The 17,798-nt window shown below is 36.4% G+C and overlaps 1 protein-coding gene across 3 annotated transcripts in view; it reads right to left on the minus strand.

The window, feature by feature from the left end:
• Nucleotides 1-11,987, minus strand: part of LOC140148442 (uncharacterized) — a 38,803-nt gene extending 26,816 nt beyond the window's left edge. For 2 of the 3 annotated variants that reach the window (XM_072170389.1, XM_072170386.1), the window contains exons 1-2: nt 11,820-11,987; nt 1,087-1,272 (exon numbers count right to left, since the gene is read on the minus strand). In XM_072170389.1, the coding sequence (XP_072026490.1) occupies nt 1,087-1,272; nt 11,820-11,952 (319 nt within the window). In that variant the 5' untranslated portion in view covers nt 11,953-11,987. Of the gene's footprint in view, nt 1-1,086; nt 1,273-1,346; nt 1,533-11,819 lie in introns of all 3 variants that reach the window. The other variant, XM_072170388.1, reaches the window with a different exon arrangement.
• Between the last annotated feature and the right edge of the window lie 5,811 nt (nt 11,988-17,798).

Below are 17,798 nucleotides of genomic sequence, written 5' to 3' on the forward strand. Positions count from 1 at the left end.
GGATCTGTAATTTATTTGCTCAAACTCCATAATGGATCCTGGATTAATTGAACTTTCATCAGAAGCACCCTATATGCTTGTAGACGAGGTTTTATGGTATCGCGTGTTGTTATTATGGTCAATATGAGTTTGTTGCAAATAAAACCACGTGATTTGTGCTTGATAATTAATTTTCTATCATAAGGCATAATGTTGTAATTGCCGGAGACATCCTTTTATTTAAAATCAAAATAAGTATTAAAGCGCCTTCATATTCACAAAATATTCACAGACAGACAAACAAAATGAGAGACAAGCTTTATGGGAGTGTACAATTTATATTGATTTGTACTTGTGGGAATGGTGTAGCCTGGAGTAATAGCAGTATGTGGCATATATAGCATCTTGAGGCAACACCTCTAAATATTGTAGTGAAGCAATTCAAAGTGGATAACCCAATTAACAGTCTATTCCCCATTTTACCCCATCAAAATTGACATTTTGATATCTGATGAAATCTTATATTTTTTTCATAATGCCATTAAGATTGTAGGTCTGAGATTATGAACAAATATCTTCAGATAAGTATGTTCTGTTCTTTGTGCCATTATTATACATGTGCTTGCTTCTAATATCCAAATCACTGGAGCAATTGAACTCAAATGCCATGCTCCTTCCAATACAAGCTGCAAACATTTGCTTATTCAAATGCACTTAAACTGAGTAATGACAAATGAATGAAATAGAGCAATATGAATGAACAAGTGAATGAATGAATATTTCAATTGCTCAGTGCCAGAAGTGGGTAAGTGCAGCAATAGCTTCCCTGTGAACAGTTGGCAATTTACACACAGTATATTATACTCATCTACACATGGCAGCTATTGCACTTACCCACTTCCGGCACTGAGCAGTCGATTTATATGAATGAACAAAATAATGCATTGACATTTGGTGCTCAGCTCAACAAATTGGACAACTTGTATCACTACATGCATGCCTTGGATAGATACAGAGCTTCACAATGTACATGTACCACTAGTCCATCACCAGCATTAAGGTGCATGAAATATGGAGACAGACAAGGACAAGACAGAGAGATCTTACCAAACTCCTCTAGTAGCATCATACCCCGTGCATGTTTGATCTCATATAGTTTATCAAACAATTCTGTGATGGTATGGTTCTGTGCATCCCATGCTTGTAACATCATATCAGTAGGACTTCCATACGCTGTGTACATAGCTCTCTCAAAATCATTTAAATCATCTGCCGAAAAACCTAAATGACCGGCTAGGTCAATGAAATAACAATAACAGAGAATAAGAACTACAAAATATGTCATCTAATAATCATGGAACCCTTACCGAAATCTTTGAGTAGCATCATCCCTCTGGCATGGTTCATTTGACATAGCTTATTGTACAGTTCTGTCACCGTGTGGTTGCCAAAGTCCCAAACTTTGAGCATCTCGTCAGCTGGACTACCTCCTGGCATGTAGTATGCTTTTTCAAAACTGTAGCAGTCATCAGCAGAGAAACCTAGAAGGGCAGCTAAATATGGGAACAAAATAATTACAGTGGTAGGATTTTAAAAAAATCTGAATATAGGCATATGGTTTGGAAGATATTAATGCTCAGCATGCTAGCCATAAGCTTCAACAAGTCCAAGTTTTGAGATATTTTCTGAAAATATCAAGAGCTATCTTAAGATCCACTGAACCAATACAAGGCTTGTTTGCTGATTCCAAATATGGTCATAACAATGAACATTTCTATAATTGTTGAATTTTTAAAGATAATTTGAAACTTGTCATCTGCAGTCGACACCTGCATGAAGAGGTTAAACTAGACACTAAACCATGCACATTTACATCCCCATGCAGGTGGATCCAGGTTTCTGGAAAGGGCCGGGATTATGACAAATTTTCTGTCTTGCTTCGCTCACTCCATTTTTATGGCAAACACAATACGACTCTATTGGCCATTCTTGGGGGGGGGGGCAAGGGAGAAAGCCCCCATGGAGCCGGAAAATGTCTCCAAAATGTGTGTGGGGAGAAGAAAATCACTAAAAAACCCATTTTTTTTCTTTTAGAGGAGGAAGGTCCCTTTGGATCTGCCCTTGCCACCATGACCTACTGGGTCTCGAATGAACTTTTACTACAGGGGGCATAAAAAGCATCACTTTCTCTATACAATGACTTTGTTTTAAAAACTTTTTCCAGGCATTAATTTGTCAAACACAGTACAGTGAGCCATTTATTTTTGAAAGGAAAGGGTCAAAATTAAATGATACTATAATTTTGCTCAAAATACGATCATATTTTTTTTTCTCCAAAAAGAGTGCAATAATAATATGCCCATGCACTACAATACTGGCAGAATGCTAATGGGCCTGCAATTTATCATATAATTGACAGCAATAAAAGAACACAATATGCTTGACCCATGAAAATTCTAAAGTTGGTTATATCCGGGACAATTTACATACAGACAGTGGTGTTTTCATTCAAACGTTGCCCACATCAGTCATTCAACTGTACAAAAAGTGCAATTACACCATTCAGCAGTGCACTACTATACTAAAGTCCAAATAATTGTCAGTACCAAGTGTCGATCCAAATAAAGAAATGTGGTAATATTTTTAATTCAACTTTTATCATGGGTCAGTTGTCTGAAGGGGGAGGAGCAAATTTAAGAGAAAAAAAATTAAATTTATTTTGACCCATAATCAAGTTGAATCTTGGTGTAAAATGGACCAAAATGATGCTACCCATAGGGCCAAGCAAGCTGGTCAGTCAGGACTCTGCCCCTCCCCTTGAAGGTGGAGGCTTAATTAGAAGGCAAGGAAGGATCTTCCTCATTGCAACAGACAACAACATGCCAATGCTATAAATAGTGCCAATGCATCAAACTCCCCCTGTTCTACAGGCCCTGACTAACCCAGATTCTATGTCAAGTATTATATTTTTTTTGCTACATGAATTTTAACTTAGCCATTTTTTGGCAAAATTGAAGCCAGTGAATTTTTCCAAAATTTTTTTGCACATATTTGATAATTTTACATTTAGGGTAATTGAAAAACAAAACAATACAAATGATAGAAACAAAAATGCCTGACTGACAGTGGCAATGCCAAAAGAAATTTATTGAGGGGGGGGGGGGAGACATGGGAATAAGGGAGTGAAAATTTTTGGGAGGCAATAATCAGAATTTAGGCATCACATCGAATTTGGTCCTTTAGAACTATTGGTGCCCGGTTAGGTACCGATGACTCTTAACAATAACATCACTGCCTGGAGATAATAAATTGTATCAGGCGTAATAATTTTAAAGTTTAAACAGTTGCATAGTGTTATTGTTTTTCATTTTAAATAAAAAACAAATGCATTGTACAAATGTTTCGGGTACAGATAAGCGCTATAGGACCAAAAAAGATGTTTTGCCTTACTCTTCCTAAAAATCAGTCAAATTGGGCGATTATGGCCCAAAAATGCTGACAGACCATAGTTCCCTGCCTTCGCCACAAAGAACATTATTTTGTTTCTTAAAATCAACTTCTGTGTCAAGAAAAGTAAATGTGTCACTGGTAAAATTTCCCGATGATGTATACATCTAATAATTGCTTACCCCCAGTGGCGTAACAAGTGCCTCGGGGCTCATGGACAAGGAGCAGTGCAGGGGTCAAGAGCTAACATCACCTTTATCCCGCTTCTTTCATTTTCACTTTTGCTGGGGGTCCCTGAACCCTTGGAGCCTATATGGACTTCATCTACCCTGCCCATCCATTTGCTATGTCCTGCTAATTATAACCCCCTTGATCTGCCTGCCAAAAATGTCTTCTCCCACCCCCATTTTACCCTTCCCTCTAGGGCATTACTTATTGCAGTCTGTAAGCGGTTCTTCATTATAAAAATATTACCACCGCCAATTTTAACTTGGTGATTTTTCAATCTCATCTGCACTATTCAAACAGCTCTTACTTCGTGATTGAGATCAGTTTGTCCGATCATAGACTGGAAAAAGAAATGTCATGAACATCCGTATGCCATACAGTGTAATGAGTATCGTGCATGTTAATTTAATGAAAAACATTGAGGGGTTCCTCCTCAGCAAATGTTACATAAAGCGGGAGGGGGGGGGTCAGCTGCAAAATCGAGATTTTTGCCATTGCCATTGGATTAACACATAATCATGATATCTTCACAAACAATTCTTAGGCAAAATTATGCTATTCTAAAACCGTTGGAGTATGACAAAGTGCCCCATGTTTTTGCTAACCATCTATTTTGAACCTGTCAGCCTTGTAGTTTCGTCAGCCTACATGTATATGTCACATGTCCTATACCGCCTGAATATCAGGCCTTGCCGTCTAGAAATTAAATGGCGAGTGGTCACTTGCTCGTTAGCTGATGCTAGATGAGTGGTTCGAATCACTCTCTAGTAGTACATGTATGTAGTTGTCAAATCACACTCTAGGTCTGAAAGATCATTCATACAGTACCAATATGATATATATACTTACGGAATGTTGATTAGGCCTATACCCTCTCTTTTGTTAAGGAATTAAGGCTAATTTATAACAACATATCGAATGAAAATACATTGAAAGTGTTGGACCTTAAATGTAATTTGGGTGATCATGGTGATTCACAGCGAGCGATATTTAGTGTCTATGGCGAGGGGAAAATCGCTTAATAGAAATTGAGTTTGGGCGAGCGGTGGCGAGTGAGAGCAATCGCTGGCCTTAAAACGGCAACGCCTGAATATAATAATTATTGCTTTAATAGAATCCTTTAGACCACCCTCCTATAAATTTGATATTTGGGATCACAGCCAGAATATAGTGGCTACATGCATACTGCAGCATGCAGTGCATATCCTGGATAAGTCAACCACTTTGTACATGAACAATTGAAATACATTGTAACAACAACAATAACAACAACAACAAGTCAACAACATGTGCTCATTGTCGAAACAAACTCCTACCCAATGTCTTCCAAGCAAAACGTCTATCCAGAATTAGGCATAGCTCCTGATGTATTCTTATTGGTATCTGCTTACTATACCTCGACATCTTTTAATATGGCTGATATCTTTTGCTGACAACTAATGCTAAGTTGCTAACTCATCAGGCAAAGTTAACCTGCTAAATGTTTCACTGTCTTTCAAATGAAGAATATGTGCTATTAAATCTTATGTTCAAAGGAAAGATGTAAAGAGCACCATAAATCCAAATTCAATCACCCGAAACAGGATTCACAAGAATAAAACCTTATATGATCACCTCAATACATTGCTTAATATCAGGATAAACTGTAATGACTCACAGGGGAAACTCAGGGCAGATCTTGGCTCAAGTGCCAAGCTTTAAACTATCACCCAGACTAGCATGTAACTGAATGAAGGAAATCCCCAATTTGATTTCCAAGAATAGATACACGATAAGAAGAAAACGGAACCCAGTCTGAGTCTAGCTGTTCAGTATACCTCTAGACTTGCTGCTGATGTGTCACTAATAACAGGTTATTATGAACCTTAACAAATTGATGTGATGGTTAGTAAATATTATCAGCAATTTGTTATCTTGCCCGGAATTGAAACATATGACATGGTACAATGAAAAAGCACAATGACAATGCATGTAAAATGAATATGTGAATGCGAGACGTCTCACCCCGAAACCTATTCGCCCAAAAAAAGTTCACCCAATACACATTACATACCACGACCAGTTCGCTAATACACGTACATACCACGACCAGTTCGCCCCAATTGACTCACCGTGTATAACGGTGCCATAGCGTGCATAGTACTAATAGTGTTAAACATGATGTAAATTACTTATAAATCGCCAGTATAGCTATGTAATAATTTATATAATATATGGCAAAACAAAACATTATATAAAAGAAAATAAAAACAACAAAAAACTCTTACTCTTGCGAGTTTTGTGTATTTTTATTTTACCGACTCAGACTCAGTTAAAATAAGTTTGATGTTCAAAACTTTCAAAACTTGCAGTCCTATAAACATATTAAATCAGAGAAGATCTTCTTTGACATAATGAAACTATTAAAAGGACTGGAAAAAAATATATTTGGCAATTTTGTGCACAACTAGCAAAACAAACGCCAGCAGCAGCTTGAGATGTTTTGTGGGTTCCGTGCTGTGCACTGACTTTTGCCGCTTTTGCACCGCGTGTAAGCGGCGGATATTTGCTGCCACTTCCACGAAAACGCCGGGTGTGATATGTGTTCAATCCTGGTTCAATCAGTGGTACCATGACCAAAGCACGCAAAAGTGCCAGAACACACCGACGGCGTGCCTTGCTTGACAAGTCCCGGGCCCGCATGACCGTGTGCCTTACACACTGATGTACGATCGATTGCTTGACAAGTAGGCCTAGTATGCTCTCAATTTGATTAAGACCGGAGGTAGTGCCAAGAAGAAAAAAATGCAATAATTTGTTTGCAAAACTAGTTAAAGTCCAGTATTAATACGATTTCTGTCAAATTTTAATTTGGTTATTCTTTGCCAAATATTATTATAGTAACAACTGTCAGGAAAGTTTTCTGGTCATTCTAAACTGTGATGTTCTAAAATAATCAAAGATATAACAATTTTTAAATATTAGTCTCAGATAATTATATATTCATCCTCATATAGCTTGATATGCGCGTTACAACTCTCTACAATAACTTATTAGATATATATCTTTAATTGAAATGCTATTATTTTAATTATATAATCATAATTTTATAATGTTTCAGATATATTGTACATTGTAATTGACAGTTATCATGATTCATTGTGTTCTTAATTTCTGCAACTTGCCTGTCAATCACGGACTAATTATGATTGATTTAAACACCACGGCACATCTTACATTGTACGATGTGTCCTAATCCTCTCAATATGCCAACAATTTTAAAGGCGATGATGTTAATACAAATGTCGGCCTATATTTATTGATTTATATCATACGCTAATACATAAGCTGGCATAATTATTCCCGGAATATCAAGATTATATCGTTATGAATACGGCAGAATGGCGAATACGCAAAATTGCTGTTCTGAGTAAACGCCACGGCGTTTGAAAATCTTGGTACCATGCTCGACCAATGGGCGCATCCAGATATTTTTGGCCCACCCCCTAAAGAAGACATGGGAAAATCTTAATCTTTTTTAAGATCTGACCGCGTAAACAATGAGGTCAGATCATATAGCCAGCAGTAGTGCATAGAGTATCATGCCTACGGATTTCATCACAGTCTTACCTTAGCACGCTGGTAAGCAGCGTTTGAGATGGTGTTAATCGATAGTCGATAACCGATAATCAATGATCAATCAGCTATGAATATTTAATTGGATTCTAAAAATAATGATCACGGACTCTCATGTTCAAATGCGTGTGTGTGGGTTTGGGGGTGTATACCCCTCGCATGTTGATGCTCGCAATTGCTGAGAACGAAAGTATTTACCCTAAAGAAGACATGGGAAAACGCAAACTTATTGGGAATCCCATGTCTTCTTTAGGGTAGGTGCCGTTAATTTCTGGAATAGCCCAATGGGCTCAATCGATCCAATTTTATATCACAATTTTGCCCCCGAAATACCCATAACCGCAAATAATTAATTCCTCTAATTTAATTTTCTAGATTTTCTGAAAGTAAGACGAACTCAGTTTCACCCCATTCAAACTTGCTTAAAATTAAAATCAATGTAATTTGTCAGTCGAGTATACCTGTCTTAATTGTTCATCGAGTGATTACGGTATTTATTTTATTGAATTCATACTAAAATATGCAACGAAGGCACCAATTCAAACATCTATTTATTTTTGGTAACAAAGGACCACTTCAGTATAACTTCCAAATCTGGGTGCTTGATGTGTGAAAATATTGGATCCAAAACATAATAATGATAAAATTGGATGCTTTACATAAAATATTTATTGCTCTCGCTATACCAATATTTTAATACTTATTTCACTTTATATCACACAATTTGTCCCCGAAATATCCATGACCGCAAATAATTGATTCCTCTAATCTAATTTTCTAGATTAATTTTCTGAAAGTAAGACAAACTCAGTTTCATCCCATTCAAACTGTTAATCAAATAATGTAATTTGTCAGTCGAGTATACCCGTAATAACTGTTCATCGAGTGGTTACTTATTGTATTGAATTCATACTAAAATATGAGAAAACACATGACACAGACAACGAAGGTACCATACCTTGCGCCAATTCACCAATTCAAACATCTATTTATTTTTGGTAACAAAGGACTTCGTATAGGCCTAACTTCCAAATCTGGGTGTTTGATATACCTAGATTTGGAAGACGGATGTGCACATTACTTATTACGGTATTTAAATTTGATTATTTAAATTTGATTTAAGGTCCCCTCCGGTTGTTACTGATAATAGTCATTATCAATGGATTTTAAAAGCTCTTTGACTGTGTCCAATCAGGGATTTCCCTTTTAACAAAGGAGCACCGGCGCATTGCAGCGCACTGCTGCACAGTAGCATAATCTATCGGCATGATGAAATAACTTTCAAAAAAAAAAATTATAAGTAACGCTAAGCTAATGCAGAACATGCTGAACTTCAAAGCTAGTGCCGGTGACTCGACGAGCATAAGTGTCCAAGTGACCCTTTTACAAGAGTCCAGCTCTGTCCCTGAGATGACACTTAAATTGGTTAAAGCAGACTCTTTAATTTGAGTATAACTGACACCTTATTGGAGTCTACCTTCTTGACTCCGACTAGAGTCAAACATGCTAGACTCTCTTGAGTGTCATCTCAGGGACAAACGTTCGACCCCCACGGAAATTTGAAAATGCCACAAAATAGTAAAAATTGTGTAAACTGTCTAACTGTTGTGTTGATTTGCAAAATAAAACAAAGAAACGTGATTATTTGGCAGTAATCAACCATTAAACAACCCATTTTAGCATTAATTCTAGGCCTACTACAGTAAAGGGTAATACAAAATACACTTATAAAACATGTTTGTTTTCAATTTTCAGTGCAGTGCTTTATAATGATTGGAAAACGGAAAATCACGGAAATCGTCCAATTTGTAACACTTAATTTTAATTTCGTAACACGGAGAAATCGTGGCTTTAGCCTATATTATGTTGTAAAAGAATTAAATGGGAAATATTTTCCATTTCAATTATAGCGGAAAGAAAACACAAATTCGGATTTATGCGGCATAAAAGTAACATTTTCCAATTCAGCGCTCAATTCTTTTATTCTGTTCAATTATCCATTATCATGAGTAGGCCTAATGTTGGAAACTCCATTCTTCCATACCAGAAGTTCAGCTTTTTCCTCTGGTCTTAAATTAAAATAAATATCTTGTTGTTTTCTTTGGTTTTAGATTTCAATAACATTTATATATGCATAGTGTCAAAGTGATTTTCCATTTCTGCGCCAAATTTCAAGTTTGAGTATATGGGTGACCGATCATGACGATGTGCGTTGTGCCATTGTGTGTGTGTGTGGGGTGGAGGGGGGGGGGGGGTATACCGGGTGTGGTTGTATAGAGAATAACTAACCAAGCAAAGAAACAAAATTATTTGGGAAAGATTTTCCATTTCAATTATTGGAGAAAGAAAACTCAAATTCAGATTCATGTGCGCAAAGTGTCATTTTCCATTTCCGCTCAATTCTTCTAGTATGTGTGTTTATACTGCTGAATGAAGGTGAGCTTCAGTATGTGGGGTGTGTGTGTGGCGGGCGGGTGTGGAGGGGTGTTATTGTTAAACGTTTATAGGCCTAGGGCGTCAAAAATCACACTCCTACATTAAAAGTAGGCCTATACAGTACCATGCATGATGATATAATAATGTATGTATCGTTCAAACGCATGTTGCATGCACTGCAAGACACCAAAAATCTTTTGGCTGCCTGCAGATCTGAACATATAGGACTTTTCCCACAAAATTGTCTTGGGAGCAAACATTTGCCTTTTGCGTGAAAAAAAGAAGGACGGGTCTTTGGATGTGGGTAAAGGAGCCCACCCAGCAAACACAAAAACGTTTTAAAAACGTTTTAAATAAGTTATATTTTGGCTTTTGGTTTAAGTAAAAACGTTTTAATAACATTAAAATGTCGGGTTATATAAAGGTCATGATAACATTTTAAAACGTTTTGTATGAAAACACACTACAACAATATTTTTAAATGTTTTCAAAAAATGTTACTGTAAACTATTTTTGTAAACATTTTTGCCAAATATTGTGTCAATGCTTAAATAACATCATGTCAAAATGTTTGAACCCAGCAAACACAGAAATGTTCTTGAAATGTTTTGTTCAAAACCTTTTAATAACATTTAAATGTCGGGTTATATAAAGGTCATGAAAACGTTTTTAAAGCGTTATTGAAAATATTTTGGGCAAACATTTTTCGCAAAAAATATTTTTTCAACTAAAATAACATTCTGTTTAGAATGTTTTGTATTAAGTTTTCAAGAATGTTTTTGGAATGTTATTAAAACGTTTTTATACCCTTTATATAACCCGACATTTAAACGCGTTTTCTGTAAAACATTTTTGTTTGCTGAGCAGTAGATTATCAAAAATGTTTTTTACGGTTATGATAACGTTTTATACTCTTAATATACCCTTTATATAACCCGACATTTAAACGTTTTCTGACAACCTTTTATAACCTTTTGCGAATGATGTCAAAAATGTTTTGTGTTAGCTGGGAGTGCGTTACTAATAATATTTTGCCCCGGTATTTTGCCAAAGGATAACCAAATTAAAATTTGACCGAAATCAGTATTAATAGGCCTACTGGGCTTTAATCAGTTTTGCAAACAAAATCCCAACTTTTTCTTCTTCGCATGCCTCCCGATATAGGCCTAAGTCACAATTTCAAAACACGGCCCGTAATTCTTGGGGTCGTAAAAACATACTCGATAAAATAGGTAAGTAAAAAAAACCCATATGGATGGAAAAGTACATGATCAAAAATAAAATGTTTTCATAACATAAACATAGTCAGCTCAACTGAATCTCGGGGCTGAATCACATGGGTTTCTAAACAAATTCATAGCATTACACGTTTATATATAGCACCAGCCAAATTGTTACAAATACTCAACATTTATTTAAAAACAGCACTGCATACTGTCTACCGAAAATACAAATTGTATTAGTTACGAACAATGGATTGTAAAAACATGACAAATTCATTAAATACATAAATACATTTTAATGGCATAAAATTCATAGAACACCGTCAAATTTGTTTACAAAGCTTAAAGATATAGGCCTATACAGTAAATAAACAAATTAAACAACACAATGTAAAGTGATTCAATAATATAATAATAATTAAGATATGATTAATATATACTTATAGTACTATTAATAATAATGATAGTTATTTTTATTGTTATCATAAGAAGAAAATAATAATAATACTATAATTTTTACTATAATACCGTATTAATTATTATTTCCCGGTTTATGAATAGGTCGTATTGATTATTCCATAAATACATGAATATAAATGCAAACAATTGGAAGTTGTATTGATTGGCCATATGACCGCATGCACTGCATTCACGGCACTTTACAGTTTACACAGTGAGTCAATTGGGGCGAACTGGTCGCGGTATGTACGTGTATTGGGGCGAACTGGTCGCGGTATGTACGTGTATTGGGGCGAAGTCGTAGTGGTATGTACGTGTATTGGGGCGAACTGGTAGTGGTATGTACTGGTGTGGGGCGAAACGTCCTGACACCTGTAAAATATACTTTATTTAGACACCAAATATGTTAGCGACATCGGCCACAATTCTTACCCAGCTGTTTCCAATTTGCGCCTGGTCCTGGAACGTCGAGAATTTTGCATAATTGCTGTCGATTCAGAAGCGGAATATCCCTGACATAAGTCATTCTTTTTGCACGATTTTGAGATCTTGCAATCGCAGCCATGATGATGACCAGTCATGCAGTGCTGCGTTACTGGTTGCTCTGCTTCGCATTTGCGGAAGTGATTTTCGGTTCACAGTGCAAATGCGTGCCACATCAAGGTGACCACACGTTACATTACACAGTGAGTGTGAGGGGGAGCGATTGCTTGTTTACTGTGGCCGAGATGGTTTGAGCGTCATCAATTTATTCGGTTTTATATTGGGGAAATCCCCACAACATCAATGACATCATTATTCATATCATCTTCATCATCTCAAATCAAATCATGTAAATTGATGTCTAAAATAGAGTTGTGGATTTGTGGTTGCCTAAAAATAAAATGAATAATGAAATAATATTAATGCATGCCTCCTATAAAAGTATCAATCAATGCATCAAACAATAATCAACAACCATATCAATCAGGGGCTGTGCAATAAAGTATGAGCCCTGGGGAGGGTAAAATTGGGGGGGCAAGAAATTGACGAGCCGAAGGGGGGGGCAAGTGATTTTTGGCACACATTCATGGGGCGCCTTTTTAATAAAACGCTCTAAAAGGCTTAGGAAAACAGTACGGAAACGCTTACATATGCATTTTCCAGCTCACTGCGCTTTCGCAACATAGGCCTACATCTAGACCATTTAAGGTTTGCAAATTGGCATCCCAAAAATTTGGCATGTTCAAGGGGGGGGGGGGGCAAAGAATTTTTGGAGGGCCGAGAGGGGGGACAAGCGATTTTTGGCGAGCCGCTTGGAAATTTTACCCCACCCCAATCAATCTATCTATCTATCAATCAATCAAAATAGGGCCTATCAATCAACATTATCACTATTAGGCCTACTATTAGTGCCCCTCATATAGGCCTCACTTCACCCCCTTTTTTACATAATTTGGCAAACCTTTTAATATAATATCTATTAATAGCATCATCTATTTGGACAATATATTGTCCAAATAGGTGATGAGCACATACCATTTTCTACACACAGGCAAATCCAGGATTTGAAAGTAAAATGATCAAATTTAGGAGAGGCGAGTGAAGGGTAGGGCTAAAATCAAATTTTTGCATGATCTTGGTTGTGATTTCTTGCCGCGGTAGCCCTTCAACGCTACTCTTTATCTGTCCCCCCATTCACTTTACTCAAAATTTCTTGCCCACTATTCCACTATAACTGCAGGGGTACAACAGAACTGCCCCCTCTGGGTTGATGCATGTATTACACAAAATTAGGGTTGGGGTGTAGGTTTAGGGTTATGATTATGTATATAGATGTAGTGTATTACCTTACATGAAATAATTATGAAAGATCACCCCCCCCCCCCTCTGACTTCGAAAAAAGAAAAATCATACCTTTCTCCTTTTTTGGTGCAGTTCAGGAGGGCTATATTCACCCCTTTATCCCCAGGTCCCTATAATTTGTTCTGCTTATAATTGGTGATGACTCTTAGATAATATCTTGGATTGAGTATAGAATGCTTATAATTCACATGCACCCAGTTGGGCACAGCACCTACCAGAGGGGCTGTGCAATAATTATGAGCCCTGGTGGAAGGGTAACATTGAGTCAAAAGTGGTGGGGGGGGGGGGGCAAGTAATTATTGGCCAACTAAGAGGGAGGGCAAGCAATTTTTGGCACACATTCATGGGGGCGCCTTTGAAATAAAACTCTGAAAAAGGCTTAGGAAAACAGTATGGCCTGCTCGCTTCTCTCGCAACATATACCTAGACCATTTAAGGGGTACTACACCCCTCGATAAATTTGTGTCTATTTTTTGCATTTTCTCAAAAACTAATAACACAGTGGTAACAAAAGTTATGTATATTATAGGGGCAAGAATCCAATTACTACACGAATATCAGTGACCCAAGACAAGGGTTTGTTATTTATGATCAGAAATAAGGTACCGCTAGGATGTACCTCGTTTCCTATCATATAATACTGAACGGCTTGTCTTGCATCACTGAAATTTCAGTGTAGTAATTGGATTCCTTGCCCCAATAATATACATAACTTTTGTTACCAGTGTGTAATTATTTTGTGAGAAAAATGCAAAAATAGTCACAAATTTACCACATGGGTGTAGTACCCCCTTAATGGAGGGGGGGGGGCAAATATTTTTTGGCTGGTTGAGAGGGGAGCAAACAAATTTTGACAGGACAAGAGGGGGGGGGGGGCATGCAATTTTGGGCGGGCAGTTTGAACATTTTACCTCTCCCCATAATTATTGCACAGCCCTTGACTGGTGTATGCTTCTGTAAATTTCTGCAAAATAAAGCTGGGAGTTGAATGATTGATGTGGAATTATCAAAATGAATAATTTCTACCAATTATAAGCAATGAACCGTGTGTATACACGTATCTCTGAGCCAAAAGTGTCAATTTATTTTTGGTGGGTTCCTAAAAATTGCCACAAGAAATGCTTCCTTCATTCACAAGTGGAATGGGTACTGATGGACAGGTAGCTGGAAAGTCATACACAAAAAGACTGCATGAGTTGGCCAGGTGTGTATTCAGGCGTTTTGTTGGGGTGCAGATTTTAAAAATGTGGATTTCATTCTATCTAGGAGGCAGGAGAGGGCAATTTTGTGAAACGTGAACCTTCTTCCCAATATTTGGACCTTTTATGAACAAAAAGCATGAAACACCTGTTTTGATTTTTTTGCTTGATACACACACAAATTGTGATTTTTAGGGCCTGTTTTTATACTGTTGCAAATAGAGGGAGGGTGCAGCCGTACCCCCGCACCCCCCCCCCCCCCACACACACACACACTCCCCTTGCGTATGGGTTTGGTTGGATGGAGTGAAGCAGGGGAGAGGGAGATGAAAAAATACATAACATGACAGCAGTATTCAAGAAAAAGTAACAGAACACATGTAAATGTTTATGTACCTTATTAGCTTTTATTTCTCTAGTTGGGCAACTGTTATGTTACAAATGGACATGTAATTCACAATTATATTAGTATGAGTTTAAGACCCAGTTTTTCAGCAATGTGCATATTCAGCTTTACATGATACATGAGAAATGGCAAATTCATTTCATGTTTCTTTGTCTTTTTTAAAAAAACAAGAATATTTAGGAACATATCACCAATACTATACCCAAACTTATTTCAATCTTCCATTCCTGCAATACACACACAATTCGAAACCCAACATTTACTACATAATAAGTCAGTCATTGCATTGCACTTTGAGCTGGGCAAATTGTCACAGTTGATTATTTTTTGGAAGAATGTGTTCATGCATGAAATAATTGTGCTTTTCTGACAAAAGAAAATTCTAAATTTCATTACATTATCGGAAGTCTATTCAATTTTGACTTTCAAAAATTGCCACAATGTTGGGCACCAGTTCCATGGTTTTAAATGGGTCACTGTAACCCATTTTTTGCTCAACCAAATAAATATTACTAGGTGAAAATGTTAAAACATATCATAGGTGCTATGAGGTAAAAACAATAGTTAAGTTAACTAAATACATAAAAGAGAGTTTCCAAACACTCACTTGTAAGCAGTGGAGTACCTTGAATTTTTGTTGGGGGGGGGGGAGCCTCAACTTAGTTCTCAAACCGACAAGCAAAAAAAAACCCAAACAACTTAGTTTTAGATGCACAACAACTATACAACTGCAAGGGGTAGGAGCTCCAATTGGCAACATTTTATTTGGGGAGGGGGGTTGGGAGTGGTCCGTCATTTGGTAATTGGTTATGACCTCACATGACTAACAGTACACATTTTCATGAGTGAACACATTCTTTTACTACATAATACATAAACTTAAAAGGGGTACTTTGTGATCCACAGCCTCATACCATCTGTAACCTAGGATTGCAACATGTTTGTGTTCATAATCTTGTTTGACATCGTCCAATAGGTATTTTTGGGCTGTTGACCTGAGACGTCCAAAATTAAAACACAGTGGCCTATGGAGCACTGTAACACATGCAATTATATGCAATGTTCGTATCAACTAAAAAATTTACATGGATATCTTCTGAACCATATCATAAAAAGAGGCATGTTAGAATCACAAAATACCCTTTAAATAAAATGTGATTAAAATTAATTTTGGAATGTACATAGCACACACTTGGACATAACAATAAATAAATACAATATACAAAATATAACATTATTTGCAAGATACCTGTTTTTGGAATTCAAGGTGTTAAGCATGTCATGATTTAGACTATCTCTTTATATGATTATTTATACATTGATCAAAATATAAATCTATGGCAATCTTTCTACATGCTACTTTTAAAATATCTACTTTTCATAACAAAGTAATATTATTGGTAATAATATATAATACATATTTGTGAACAACTTGGCACTGAATTACATAATAGTGGTATAATCTGTCAGAATGATATTCAATAGGTAAACTTTTACTTAAATATATGTGATGTGCCATATCAAAAAGAGACACTTTTGGGCAGATTATCAATTTTCAGGTTGTTCCATATCTTAAATATAGAGATATTTTGCTCCACAACGCCGTTTTCCCCAATGTAATAGGACATTCCTAACCGAAGATATTGAGTTCGCAAGTTATGGTATTATAAAATTGGAAATTGAGAAATTAGCCTTTGAAAATATTATTGATTATGTTGAGAGTAGGAATTGCTTTTAAAAATTTCTGAAAAAATGCAAGATACAAACCCAAATGTGCTGGTACCTTCAATGAAGTGCAATGATCACAAACATCTATTCGATAGTGTTATCTTTACATTTTCTGCATTTAGGTAGAGTGTGTGTGTGTTACATGTATAGCCCGAGAAACTGATGAAAATTAATGACCTACAGTGCACTGTGTGAGAGAATAGGCTGGTAATATTATGTTGCTTTCCCTCATTGCCCCAGGTTGCCACTACAGGCTTTGCCACTACGGGCTTTGCCACTCTGTTCTCCCGTGAACAAGCTTGTACAGAGAGGGCAGAGTGTCTATACCAAATTATCTATTTATGTACGTCCCTGAAACCACATAATTTTCAACATTTTCACCATAAGACCCCTATATTTTACAGGGCTTCCATCTGAGAGACCTTTATTTCAAAGAAAATTATCCACTGTTATTTCCTACAATGTTACTTAAAAGTAACAAGAAAATATATCCAATTTGCTAAAAATTTACAAACAGCTAATACATATACATTAGGTCCATATATACATATAGGTAACAAAATATAATATTTGCATAAAATACAATAAATTGCCATAACATTATTATTGGAATTAAGGGCCATATATACTTCAAATATTCGACATAGAATATTCGTTCAACTAGTATTCATTATTCAATCTATTTCAATTCATCAAGTGTGAGGCTTGTGGATCAACGTCTAGATGTTTTGCACATGCATAGCGCACTTTAAATCATTGCGCTTTTTTTTTTCTTCTTTTTTTATCCTCTAAAAAATGTGTGTTGACAAAAAATCAATGTCTGGTGAAAATATATTATTGATTTTATGTCATCAAACATTTGTTAGAAGTTAAACATGACTGGAAATAGAATGTGAATAGATTAAATAACAAGGAAATGTTGCATCAAATATTCTATGTCCAATAAAAAGTATGTAGTGGGCCTTAGGAGGCAACATGGATTGTGATATAGTTTTTTGTTATGGAGTATTTTGCTGGTAAATCTTGTTTAAGGGGTCAAATTGTCACACATGTGTACACTATCATACCAGATCATATTTAAGTGCCCCCTGACAATACATCAACTGTCAGTCTGTAGCCCTTGTGGATTTGGACAAGCACATAACCTGATGCCAGACAGAAGTCCTAGACCAAGCTTCTCACCTTCTGCCTGGTTAGTATTTGTGTGATATGGAAACAAAGTGTTTTTGGCCA

The sequence above is a fragment of the Amphiura filiformis genome, chromosome 3 (genome assembly GCF_039555335.1).
Source record: "Amphiura filiformis chromosome 3, Afil_fr2py, whole genome shotgun sequence".
Classification (NCBI taxonomy): Eukaryota; Metazoa; Echinodermata; class Ophiuroidea; order Amphilepidida; family Amphiuridae; genus Amphiura; species Amphiura filiformis.